Source organism: Cottoperca gobio, chromosome 3 (genome assembly GCF_900634415.1).
Source record: "Cottoperca gobio chromosome 3, fCotGob3.1, whole genome shotgun sequence".
NCBI classification, from domain to species: domain Eukaryota; kingdom Metazoa; phylum Chordata; class Actinopteri; order Perciformes; family Bovichtidae; genus Cottoperca; species Cottoperca gobio.
Genome location: NC_041357.1, coordinates 19342765 through 19356436, shown reverse-complemented (window position 1 = coordinate 19356436; position 13672 = coordinate 19342765). Strand labels below are relative to the sequence as shown.

At 40.1% G+C, this 13672-nt stretch overlaps 1 protein-coding gene across 3 annotated transcripts in view; it reads left to right on the top strand.

The window, feature by feature from the left end:
- The window catches only part of mrvi1 (murine retrovirus integration site 1 homolog), a 28670-nt gene that overhangs the window by 9514 nt on the left and 5484 nt on the right, over window positions 1-13672 (top strand). For all 3 annotated transcript variants that reach the window (XM_029427129.1, XM_029427120.1, XM_029427136.1), the window contains 13 exons: window positions 4498-4716; window positions 7055-7155; window positions 7250-7311; window positions 7983-8147; window positions 8411-8488; window positions 8605-8654; window positions 8819-8875; window positions 9687-10142; window positions 10259-10337; window positions 11274-11394; window positions 11561-11591; window positions 13069-13209; window positions 13414-13545. In XM_029427129.1, coding sequence (XP_029282989.1) covers window positions 4498-4716; window positions 7055-7155; window positions 7250-7311; window positions 7983-8147; window positions 8411-8488; window positions 8605-8654; window positions 8819-8875; window positions 9687-10142; window positions 10259-10337; window positions 11274-11394; window positions 11561-11591; window positions 13069-13209; window positions 13414-13545 — 1692 coding nt within the window. The remainder of the gene's footprint in view (window positions 1-4497; window positions 4717-7054; window positions 7156-7249; window positions 7312-7982; window positions 8148-8410; window positions 8489-8604; window positions 8655-8818; window positions 8876-9686; window positions 10143-10258; window positions 10338-11273; window positions 11395-11560; window positions 11592-13068; window positions 13210-13413; window positions 13546-13672) is intronic.

The following is a 13672-nucleotide window of genomic DNA, read 5'->3' as shown; positions in this document are numbered from 1 at the left end:
ACAAACATGCCCTTGCATACAACAACTCTCGAATTAGTCTCCTGCTCCCACGTTATGATTAGAGAAAAGAACCCTGCAGAAAAAAACAACATACTTTTTAAACTTTCCTTAGTTTTTAGCTGAGGGATGATCAGTGGAGCAGCAGCAGCCTGAGAACACACACACACACACACACACACACACACCACACACACACACACACACACACAGACACACATATATACACACTCCACAGCAGCCCAAAGAGGCATACAGAGCCCTTCTCCTTAAATGGTCAAAGCTCCCAGGAGTGAAAGAGAGGCTGCTGCTGAAAAAGAGAGGGAACAGAGGGGACGGGAGAAGGAAGGAGAAGCCCCGAGGATAGAGGAGATTTCTGAGGAAAAAGCTGAAAGTGATAGTTTGACTGTGGGAAGCCGGTCTAGGTTGGAGAGATCAGCAGGAGTGAGTGAGTTTCTCCACAGCGCTTGTGGTGGACTCAGGTAACGTACGTGCTCTCTGTGGACAGGTTCAGATGATCAGCTGCGTGGAGCTGTGGGGTCTTAGTGGCTGATGGTTTTAGGTGGACACAGGAGATGCAGGTTCAGCCTTCTGTTAGCTTCTTTGTAGCTGCGTCAAACTTGTGCAAGAAGGTGCGTTTTTGGACTTTTTTGACAGTTGTCGCTCTGACTTCTGGCTGCTGGGGTGAGTTTACATAATCTAGTGTTTGTCTGGAACTGCGTGTCATTTTCTGTCTTCTTTGTTTGTGATTTTGTATTTTTAAAATCAGTGGATTTATCTACTCCCTCATCTGACTGTACATTACTCCGTTCAACTATCTTTCTTTCTGTCCTTCTCACACTACCTCTGTCCTGTTATCTCATTTTGTAGCTCTGTAGCAACCACTTCCTCTGCTGGCCCTGTGCTCTGTGCTTCACACAACCAAATTTTAAACAAATCTGGCAAGAGGGAGTGGGCTTATGTAACAGAGGAGGGGAGGAGGGTGCCGGTCCCCTCGCCTCCCTTAGGGAAGAGACAGCTAGGCCTGGCAGCAATGAGAAGTTAATTCTGACTCTGATGGTTCTAAAAGGACAAATACGTTTTATTTTAGAAGATGAGTGTATACTATACAAACAAGATTGACCTTGAGGAGTTGTGCACGGACTGTCTGTGTCCAGGCTTGTATGTTCTGTCCTGTTCCCTCAACAGGAAACAATCTGAGTGATTCAATTACTCTGCAATATTTATCTCAGTCTCATGGTCTGCCGGAGGAAACGGTCTGCACCATCGAGCCTCTGCACTGCAGGATGGCATCGTTGTTTGGGCTGAGTCAGGATTCTGTCCTCAAAAGACAGTTAAACTTGTTGAGCTGCATTTGCGAGCTCGCTTGGTCGGATGTTTTTCTTAGAAATGGGAAAAATAGACATGGCAGTGCAAATACAATCTATAAAAAATGACCTCCAATTTCTTAGTTCTCCTTATTTGGCATATTTTAGGAGACAAACATGACTGTTACAGCTGTGGAAAAATAGAATATTGATTAATAATAAAACAAGTGGTTACATAAAAAGACATTAAGATTCATATGTGTAGTCATTCACCAACAAGGCAGGTGGTTGTTACCAAAGCCGCCCTGAACTTTAGGAACAGATAATCACGTTGGAAATATTTAGTGACTCACTCTCATATTTATATATAAGCAGTAGAAACTCAAAGTTGACTTTTGCTCTGATTTGATAAATAACCACAGAAGAAGTAGATACTAGAAGTTCATACTATCAGGTATGAACATCAGAGGAAATTCAACGAGTTTTAAAGTGTTAAAATGGCTATACTAAATACTACTGCAGGCTTGGAAAGAGTATTTAACACTGTACGAAAGTATTCCTCTAGTCAGGAAATATGCTTGTAGCTTGCTGGGAGATAGTTAAACAACCCATTTCCTCCCCAGTGACTCACAGCCTTTCTGTCCCAATACGTTCCCAAGAACTTGTCATGTTTGTGATGACACTGAACAGCACACTGCATATTCTGTCCCTGAATTCACAGAAGATGTGTCCTTGCGTTAAGTGCATGACATACCTCTGTGATCATTTATCACACCTTTCACTCGCCTGCACGCCTTATTCATCATCTGCACTGGCAGCAAAAACACAGCCACATCTGTGCTGGTCATGCATATGCAAACCTTTCTATTGTTGGTGAGACCAAACAAATGGAGGACATTAGCATCCGGCACACTAACCCCTCACAATAGTTTTTGCAGACTGTGCTCCTTCAAAGGGTTAAATATGTTCTGCACTCATTTTGTATACATTTGGTACTAAAAAGAAAGGAGCTGTGAGTTCAAACACGTTGCACACATAATATTTAACTAAATCAGGCTTCTCTTTAATTTAACTGCTGCTGCATTAGTGGAAAACATCAGTTGGAATGAACAATTACTCATTTAATTGATTTGTCAAGTGACAACATTTTTTATATGCAACAATTATGCTCATTGAATAATCGTTAAAAGTAATTGTTTAAGCAAAACCTCACTGGCTCCAGCTTCTCAAATGTGAGTATTTGTATTTCTAGCAGTACATTTTTTATTTTTGGCATTTTAAACAGAACAAGACGTCACTTGGAACGATGGGAAACTAAACAAAGATGGATTTTTTTTTCTCACATGACAAAATGACTGAATGATTAATCAAGAAAATACAAACGATTGTTAGTTGCATCCGTGCTATACGGTATATGCAGCATATCACAGGCTCTGTTTTTTGCGATTTAAACATAAGCAGACTGTCTTTGACAAATAAAATATTTCACTAACATATATTTGCATGGACCACATCATGTGTTCAGATTGCACAAATGTTAAAATTGTACTTAGCTGATGCTCCAGCAATGCAGATAATTAATGTCAAGAATATATGCAGTCTCCACTATCCCGACTTTGGTTTGGATCTTAGGAACTATTTTTGTTTCCTCAGTTGCAGTTATTGATCAGTTATTTTCTTTCCCCTCGTTTAAAGTGCTGCATCAGTTTGTTTGCTGTTGGCGTTCCTCTTACACTACTTATACTTTGTTGTATCTTTGCCAGTTTTCTTCACACTCTCATCTTTGTTATTATAATACTTCTGTCAGTCTCTAAGTGAAATTTCTTTTTAGTGTATGGTAATGATTTTTCCTCTTGGTTAGTTTCCATGCTTGTTCCACACAGCATGTTCTCAAACAAGTCCCTCTGTTTGTTTTACACAGTCTCTCTGGAGCTCATTCAGTCAGCCTGTGAGAGCAAGTTGCACTGAATAAAGCAGAGTTGTATAACAACCCAGTGCATCCCAGTCAGTGTGCTACTGGTCAACACGGTAACTGCCTGATGAAAAGTCTCTGTGAGGGAAGAAAAACATACTTAACTTTGGCTTCAGGCTCAGGCATGAGTGGTATTTATCTGTGTTTTCGATCACTCGGGTTTCTGTGTGAGTGTTGCTGCTCTTTGTAACTCTACTGAGCATCACTTAAATAAAACTGATGAAATTTAAAGAGGCCCTGTGACGTTTTCTTGTAAACAAACAAAATTTGATGTTAACATTCAATGTTTCTCACCAAACATTTGTAAAGCCGATTCGTTCCTTTGTGTGTTACCAGCGTCTATAGATCAATGGAATAGCATGAAACCAACAACAGGATGGGGATTGTGTTGCCTGCGATCTTTGCATGCATGCATTTGTGTCTTCATATACGCGCACAATACAAACAAAACGGGGACCCACTCATTCAAACATTGCTCCTTAGCGCTACTAGTGGTCAAAAACTCCACACCTTTAAAGCTGTTTTTAGATGAGGTAGGGTGCAGAGCGTAGTACAGACACATGCAGAGGCAAAGCACATGAGGTATACATCATTAAAAAGTGTCAAATACAGCTGTTAGCTCATTGGTAGCGCTTTGAAAGGAATCTTTTGTTTTGTTTTAATTTCAAGCTGTGCGCCACACCAAGGGTAGCGCTTTCACCTAGTTGGGCGCCATAGCTCTCTCCTAGGAAAACAATGGCACAGCAAGCATCATGTCCATGATCATGTGTGGACAGCTTAAGTGAATGTTCACATTTTTCTTGGCAGAAACAAATTATTATTATTTTACTTTAAAGTATTTGCTCAGCTTCCATTTGATCCCAGGGTGGTGGATATAGTGCAACAAGTGTCACCCACTCTACCTTATTGACAGCATGGCTAATGTTTAATTACATTTTTCAACTATAGTATTTAATGTTTACTTTATATTCTCACTGGAAATGAATGTATTCTTGTGAGAGTTTTTGTATGTAACAGCCGGTTGGAACATTTGCTAAAGCCGCTGTTCCAAGACAATGAAGAATGAAGCTTTTCTATATCGTCATTAATGTGATATTCCGTTAACCCTAACCCTTTTTTTAAAGAACAGCAGTTAAGGAAGAGTTTGCTTCAATATTCACTCATCTAATGCATATGTGTCTACTCATGTGACTGTGTCTTCATGTGTGCATGATCTTGCAGCTCCAGGAAGAGGAGGAACACTTTCTGCAGGAAACTCCTCTTGAGCAGAGTGATCATAACTCCGAGGAGTCCTGTGCTGCCCCCTGCGCCGCTGAGGGACCTTTTATTTTCCCCCACACCCGCTCACGCCCCCCACTGCTCCCCGCCATGCCCACACTGCCTGAGGAAGAGGAGGACTCCCCCGAAGAGCTAGACAGTTCCTCGAGCTCTCCCAGTGCAGTGAGTGTCACTTTTTTAGCACATAGTCTGTTTTTGGAAAAAGCATGTGAGACCATAAAATCTAACACTGAATAATCAGTTTGGCTCCGGTGAGGAAATTCTTTCAATGTTGCTACTGAACGTCTGCCCTCAAAAAAAGCTTTCTTCTTTGCCTTCAAAATGTTGCTTTCAGTTCAGCAGTAGAAGCCTTTAATTAATCTCTCGTACGTGAGAAGACAATGTTTTTATAACTAAGGGGTGGGCAATATGATACAGTAATTGTTCTTTAAATTCAATTAAGAAATGTTAAACCATACCATACGTAAATTCAAAATGGAAGCTTTAAGGTCCCTGAACACAATACTTTAAGGTTAAGAGGTGCAAATAAATAATAGCCTGATATAATAGTCCGTGCAATATAAAATCACACAAATTTATATTTTAGAGTATATCAGAAGAAGAATAAGGCTCGACTTTACGTTCATATGGCCCATCCCTAAACCACACACACTTGTTTTATCTCTGGTTACAAATGCTCTTGTTGTTATTAAGCTGAGGCTGTGCTGTGCTGTGCTTTTAAAAGATTTGTGTCTCTATAAAATGTCAACTTCAAGCCCTTTTTGAGGCAAATTTGTGGTTTTTGGGCTTTATGAATAGAAATACTTAATTAGTTGAATTTTTTGATAGTCGTGAAACCTTTTTTTAAATAATCACATTGGTTCTAATATGAACTGGGAACTCTGGCAACCCCATCTGGAGCAAGTACTCCTGTCAAATTTAAAGGGTAATTTCACATTAATTACATTTACATATTTCTATTTGCAAACCAAAACTATCTGCTTGACTAGATCCCAGTGAGACTAAATGGATATTAAACTTTTTCTCATTTTGGGTTAACTGACCTGTTAAATGATGAACATTAGAGATGTACGTTTTTCAGCATATTACAACTAAATTAAGAATATAATCCTGAAGGGGTTAAACAGTCTAAGAACATCGTCTTCCGCTGCAGTCGCTCATAAACACACAGGCCAGATAAGAACTCTCTGCGGAATGTAATGAAGCTGTGTAATCCAATCTTCAGGGCATATGCCAACACGATAAAAATACCCACCTTCACTACAGCCCAGCAGTGGCCTTTCTGCAGCGTTACCATCAGAAGGAATCCTTTTATTTGGATTCTGGTGCAAAGATAAATTGAGAGGAGCTCTTAGGGAATCACTGTTTGATCTCAGTCAGTGTTGACTTGCATACTTACCTTTTATGGTTGGACAAGAATTTGGGATTTTGTGAAACATTGCACAGCCTATCATTTCTATGGGAAGCTTCCCAAATGTTTAAGACTGGAATTGTTAAAGGGGTGCTCCAGCGATTGTATACATGAAGTTTGGTTTACTCAAAAGTTGTATGATGTGTTTTGTGGCTCTGGACTGACAGCCTGTAGCATTTTGTGAAGCTTGACCCACACAAGAGACTAACGTTCAGGATGTCCCGGGCCTCTGCTGCTTTGATTTTGACTTTGCATTTCTTTTTTAAATATGTCTCTTGTGAGTCCTAGAACTTTCTGTAAATGCAATTATAAATCGCTGGATTGCTCCTACAAAAATATTTATGCAAGTGTTCACATTCAACATAACGATTGAGTGATTTGTTCTTGTTCACTTTCACTTGGGGATATTCATACTCATTCTTCTGTGTAAGATTTTGTAAAACAAATTGCTGCTGAAAACTTCTCCAGCATTTATAGCAGTCCAGGCAATTCTGTAGCTGCCCACCTGAACAAACCACACATCTTTTAATCCACAAACATTTTGAGGAGACTCTCCTATAACTGAGTCTTTTTCACCACCCTCTACCTCCTCGTCTATATAACCAAAACCGTGGTTCATTTAGAGAAGTATTGAAGTTTCTATCGAACTCATCGTTCAATCGATCAAGTTCCCTTGGGATTATGCTCCACTATAGCACGATAAAATTAATGTTTACCTCATTTTGAGGCCCTGTCTAGTTATTATGCCAGTTTATATTGTGCTAATATAATCCATATTCCTAAACAAAGTTGTGTTAAATGAAAGCAAAACAATTATATCTTGTTTTATCTTTGACATGTTTGTTTTGTTTTTGTCACTTCTAAAAACTGCGTAGCTTTCTTTTTAATTCAGATATGTAGTTTATAGTTTTGTTTCATATTTATTTTTAAATCTTCTTCTATTCCTTTTTTATGTTTCTTGATTTTTTTTTTTGCTTGCTTTTATTTTTCATTTAATTTCCTCTTGTCATACACCAATACACCAAAGCAGATACCTTATACGTGAATACTTGGCAATAAACCGGATTCTGATATTGTGTTTTTGCACAGTCTACACCAAGTCGAGCTGTCGTCATGACTGCCCCCACCATCGTCTACCCACAGCAGGCCACTATTTTTCAACAAGATGGACGTCCACTGGAGCAGACCAGGTAATCTTCCACCATCTCAAACACTGAGATATTTTTTTTTTTTTGGCTGCAACCGGGGACAGCGTGTCGATATCATTACTGTTTCCTCTCTCAGGCCACACAGTCCCAGAGCTCGTATGGCCAGAAATTCCTCTGGAGGGCCCATCACCAGAGTCGGTGGGTAACCCCCCCCCCCCCCCACACACACACACACACACACACCGCAACTGCTGTAATTATCTAAAGATAACCACAAGAGCTATTTTGATGTTATCATTAGCAACAAAGCACCAAATGTACAGATTGATTTTAAGTGGACATTTGTAACTTTTTCGAAAGATATTTTGAGATCTGTCTTTCGAACGACGAATAAAAACAAAATAATGCTCTCGTGCTGTGATGTTACACAAGAAGCTTCACCACATTTAGACTTATTTTGGTCATCTGTGTCCTGACAGATGAATCTGTCAGCGTGTCCTCCCACATGCCCGAAATGCATTTGCAGCTTTGATTTACTTTTGATGTTTTGCTCTTTTTTGAGAAGAGAAGGAGATAAAAACATCCCTGACTTGGCTGAACCTCATCACCTGATTTATTGGCTCACATTCGTCTGTAAAGTATTCATTGGCATGAACTTTATTCCGAGTAGTCTCATATATCTTCCTCAAATCCAAAAGCGCTTTGTTAACTGCTTGTGCTCAAAAATGTCTCGTACAAAATGTAGTTTTTAAAATCCTTATTATCCTTATGTTTGAAGAAGGCAAGCAAACTGTAAAAATGTAGAAAGAAATATGGAATCAAAACAAGTTTGTGTGTGTGTGTGTGTGTGTGTGTGTTGTCTTTCTCAGACAGCACAGGTAATGTGATCGACCTGCTGAAAGATCAGCTGCCGGAGCTTCAGCTCTCTGAGGAGGATCGACTGAAGAACCTGGAGTTGCTCCAACAGGCCAAGAAGGTCAGCGACCGTTTCCTGACACGTCGTGGCCGCCGATCCCTCTCTGACTCACCAGCAGGTAGTAAATACACACACACACATACACACTCACACACATACTCACAGACATACACACTGTATATAGCAGATCATTTCTTAAGAATGAGTTGATTGTCGTTTTAGTGAGTTTAACTATTTTTAAAATATGTTTGAGGGTTTCTAAGCATTCTCTGGTAAACTCAATGACCTATAATTGATTTACAGTAGTTTGTTACTTTAAAAAGTCACGTTGAACTCGATTAGTCATGTGTTTAAATCAGAGATAATTTATTTTCCCCATAGGTCTCTCTCCAACTCCAACTCCGTCGACCTCACCGTGTTCTTCTAGAAGCAGCTCATTGACTGTAGCTCCTCAAACGGGTAATTCACTATTGAAAACAACTATTTATCTATTATCATTCCACCCGATTTTCCTATTATTATTTGGCCATTTGAGTTTGCGAGAATCATTTTGTTGGTTATTTCTACTCGTTCAGCTGGAGGACCCTCAGAGGCAACCCATGTCAGCTCACAGTCAGTTGGGCAGGTAACAAAATGAATTATATTGTTATTATAAAACATTCACTCACAATAGGATGATTTGAAGCATGCTCATTTTTCCCAATCAAAACTGGTGTTGATCATTTATTTCCCTTTTGTATTCCCAAGTAATATTTATTTTGTTAATTGCTATGTTGCCCTCTCTTGTAGCATCCGGAGTTTCCTTCATTGCGAGAACAACCTGATCTAACGACCCAGGATCAGGAGGTCAGCGCAACAGACTCACTCGCTGTGTTTCTTTTTATAAACGCAGAAATGACAAACTTAATTTGGTCTAATGCTCGCCTGGTGGAAAGGTTTGTAGAAAAGTGAAGTCATGCAAAAGAACAAGAGTCAACATGAAAAAACATCTTAATACTTAACTGACTTATTTTATGATTGGTGGTTTCAGCCTCGTCAGTTTAGAGATGGCAGTGTCAGTCTACCACATTGATCCAGGCACAAATGTCTCAACAGCTGTTGGAAGGATTTCCTTCTGTACGGACATTCACGCTCTCTAGAGGATGAATCCCGATGACTTTGATATCGTAAAATGTTTCTATTAGTTGCGGGAGTTTATTCATCAATACAAATATGGGATTGTTTTTTTCATTTCCAAACAGTTTAATTCTTTTTTTCAAATAATATTAAACGAGTACAACATCATAGAGCACACTATAAATGACACAGTACATACACAGGTAGAAAAGCAACAGCAATAACAATAATACAACAATGAGAGAAAAGGAAAATTTGTCCAGACAAGAACCAATAGCTCCCCCATTTCTTCCCAAAGTTCAGCACAGTATGCTATTGGCCGTGACACCGGTACTCTGTCCTGAAGGTTTCCAGATATTAGACCAAAGATTAACTTTACCTCTCTTACCTTTAAGCACAGAGGTGATCCTCACATGTGGTAAAACATTAAATATTTCTATAACAGTATGTGGTGTCTTATTAGAATTAAAATACTCTCGGTATATTAGCACAACAGGAATGCTAAATGTATTAATACAAGTTATTATCTTGCTAACCTCAGTGCAACAGACTGTTGGTGGACTGGAAGCCCTCTGAGAAGAGGAAGGTGTCCTCTGGGACTCTGACGCCCCGTTTTGCTGTTCAGAAGGAGAACTGTGATCCTGCGGTACCTAAGAGTCCTCCAGCCGTCGGTAAAGCAGATGAGGGACCTGGTCCAGGCCGAAACCCCAACCAGACCCCGGCCACAGGGGTGGCCAAGCCCGTCCCCCGACCCCCTACTCAACAGGCCCCCTGTACAGCAGAGATCAAGACGATTGGGGCCTTCCCTCCACTGATGAGGGCTGTTTCCTGGGATGCCGTAGGCAGTCTTAATTCTAGAAATGGAGCACCGAGTTTCCCTCCTACAGCAGAGGATACCTTCTCAGACAAGCCCAGGGATGCTGTCTTCAAGTCCTCAGGGTACAAAGACCTCCCCTCCCAGCAGGGGAGTGTACAGAAACTGTCTAAATTCAGAGAGGTAAAGCTTCGGTGAAGCAGATTACTGTCATTACTGTCTGCTTTTGTAGTGAAAGGCCTCTTTTGTAAACTGATGTGTAAATGTTGTTGTTTTTTTATGTGTGTTTGTGTATACAGGAGCACAAACTGATGCGTAACCAAAGCATATTGGGATCTAAGTTACCAGACTTGAGTGAAGCTGCTGAACAGGAAAAAGGTAACAGTCCTTGTTTTCCCTCTTGGCCTTGTAAGACAGAATGTACTTTCAGCAGTACATTCAGCAATGTCGCCAAGGGTGTGCACTTCCTGAATCTCAGGAAAAATCTGAAAATAATGATGATCTGTTCTTGTTGTGTTTTTCCCTCTGTGCCACCCATTTACTGGCAACCTCATTACAAAGAAAAAAAATGCTGTTTTCATTTTTCATCAGCAGATGGCATGGTTGTTAAAGCGTGTGAGCAAAACACCCCCTGTGGAAGATGAAATGAGGAGAAGATTTTATGTATTTTGTGTGTTTTGGAAGGAGACAGAGCTGTAGATTTGGGACTTAAATCACAAAAATTAGGACTTGAGACTTAACTTGGACTGCTGCGACACTTGACAGTCTTAAGATTTGACTCGATGTTTGAGAAAGCCAAAATGTTGAAGTCTCGAGTTTTGACCTTAAAATAATCTATGAACTAACAACACAGCTTTGAAGCTGTACAAATGTCACATTTTATTTTAAAGGTCAGCAATTAGATACCTTAAATTAAGACTATATCACTTTTGAAAAAACATATAACATAATATTCTTCTGACAAATGAAAAGTGCACCCTTCCTTAATTCAATGCACTCAGGGTTTTCAATGCTGCAGCCTAACTTTGTCTGGTATGAACAATATCATTTCTGATGGCTAATGGTAGCAAACTAGATCATTTTGCTGTTTACATTAACTTACTAAATCAGATATACTGTTATGCTACATTTCAGTTTTATATTATTGTCCTGTAGTTGCCATATTTGGGCATAGTGTGAGCTGACTGGGTGGTTTTATTAACACAAAAGCACTTGAGTCTTGACCGGTATCGAATTAATTGAGACTTGAATCAAAACTTATTTTGGTAAAAGATCTTTTCTTTAGGACTGATTTCTGCAACGATGTGTCTGCAGGTCCTCCAGCTTCTCCAAACTCAGCCAGTAGTGAGGAGGCAAAAGAGAAGTCCGACTCCATGCCAAACATTTCAGACGTGATGCTGAGAAAACTCAAACTCCACCGAGGTCTACCAGGCTGGTGTGTAACAAACTAATGGCTGCTAAAGTTAACTTTTATCTTTTGCCTTGTTTGTCTCGTCTAATCGCGGAAAAAAGAATCCTCCTTACATCTTAATTTCACTGTGTACAAATACTGTTTATACATTACTTACCTTACTAACAGTTCCTCTTTGATTTTATTCCAGTGCACCCCCTCTCACTGAAAAAGAAGTTGAGGTTGGTATCTGATGGTTTTTTGGGTGATCTTCACACATTATTTCTGCGAAAGTTAAAAAGTCAAAGTCAAAAATACATAAGATTATTGTTTTCTATGATGAAGTATTGAAAGTTCAGTTTTTTCTATGCATGATTATGTTTTCATGTGGTGCTTCTATTATTCTTGTCTGCAATTTAAATGAATGATTTGGAAATTATTTTCTCTCTTGCCAAGGGATGATGGGAAGATTGGTAGTAGCCTGTTAGCTTAGCTTAGTTTACCACAAAATCTTGCCTGGCTCTAAATCCTGGAATTACTAAATCTTCCTACCAGCACCTTTAAATATCACTTATTAACATTTTATCTCTTGTATGTTGAATCCGTACAAAATCCTTGTTGTGTAAAAACGTCAATTTGACGTTTTATAGCGGGGTAATGTACCGGACTATTTGTTGGACTAGTAACTTCCTGGAGAATTCGCTTTTTGCCTGGCAACAAGCTAGCTGTTTCCCCCTGTACAGTCTTTATGCTAAGCTACGCTAACTGGCTGCTGCTTGCAGCTTCATGTTTACTGTAGCCTACAACAATTTTCTCATCTTACTCTTAGCAAGAAAGTACATTTCCCAAAATATTGAACTATAATTTAAAGTAAGTAACTTGATGGTATACGAAAGTCTGAAAAGTAGTAAGATACTCAACATATTTACAAATACACTTACTACTGTTAACTTTAAGTGTTATATAGCAAAATAAATAACAAATGATATATTCAATTGATACACTCATTCTGATTTCCGCCTTCACAGTTATTAACTACGCATGAGTCATACAATTGACTGCCAACAGTCATCTGTTAACTTTGAGCAGTAAATTGTGTTTGAACACTGTTTCAAACAGAACAGTCAGATCTATTGTCTCACTGCTGAACATTTGCCACGTGTCGCCCCATGTTTATATTAACTTGTTAATCACACCTTCGTAAGAATTGGCTGCTGTCAACAGGAAATAGTTTTTTCTGTTCATGATCAGACCCAAGAGTGATTTCCTGTGGAGAAAAATGCAGACATTAGTGACGCTGTTGGGCTCTCTCGCTGCTCCCTCTGGGATGCATCTGGATCAGGACAGTCAGAGGTCATATATTTCCTCTCAGCCGTGGCCCATGTATGTTGGAAAACTGTGCAGACTGGCTTTGATCAACGTAGCAAAACATCAAGAGGTCAAATGTCAGAATCACAGCTTGTTCCCCATGCTCCGATCTCCCTCACACGTTGTCGTGTGTGTGGTGTGTGCGTGTGCGCGCGTGCGTGCGTGCGTGTGCGTGTGGTGTGTGTGCGTGCGTGCGTGCGTGCGTGCGTGCGTGCGTGCTGCACTGTGGGAGAGTTTTCTATGGATTCCTATGATTTATTCCTCTGTGTCTGTGCGTCGCTATCACCAGCAGCTCATCTGTATTTATTGTGCCATTCTGAGTGTTATATTGCAGTAACTTCCTCCCCACAGAATGCATTTGTCCAGCTGTCATTGGCATTTCGTAATGACAACTACACTCTGGAGATGCGGCTCAGGCAGGCAGAGAGGGAGAGGAACCTGACTGAGGAAGACACCGAGAAAGAACTAGAAGAGTTCAAAGGAGCACTGAAGGTCAGCCCTCAAAAACAGCAGCTGATATTAGATAAACTAGTAAAGAGGAATTCCCTCTGGCTCTTTAGTGCTCGTTCATTTGTTTCCTGGAAGTGTCCCACAGTAAATATTTATCTTGTCCAATCCCAGGTACAGAAGGGGACATTGATGTCCACTTTGTTTTCCTGAGAGAGTTGTTATAAGATGTTGTTGTGTTTCTTGCAGATTTCTTCACCACAGTGGCAGAACATGGAGCAGCGTGAGGCCTACCAGCGCTTCATAGAGACGTTAGCGGTGCTGCACCGACTGGCCACGCGACTCTCCAGCAGATCGGAGATCGTCGGAGCAGTTCGACAGGTGCAGTTATACAAACACTTGCAGATGGATACCGAAGAAATGCAGGACAGTTAGTGACCGATGTAGAGAATGCTTGCAGTGTGTAAATATACAATACATCTTATTGTTTAAAAAGATAAGTTTAAAA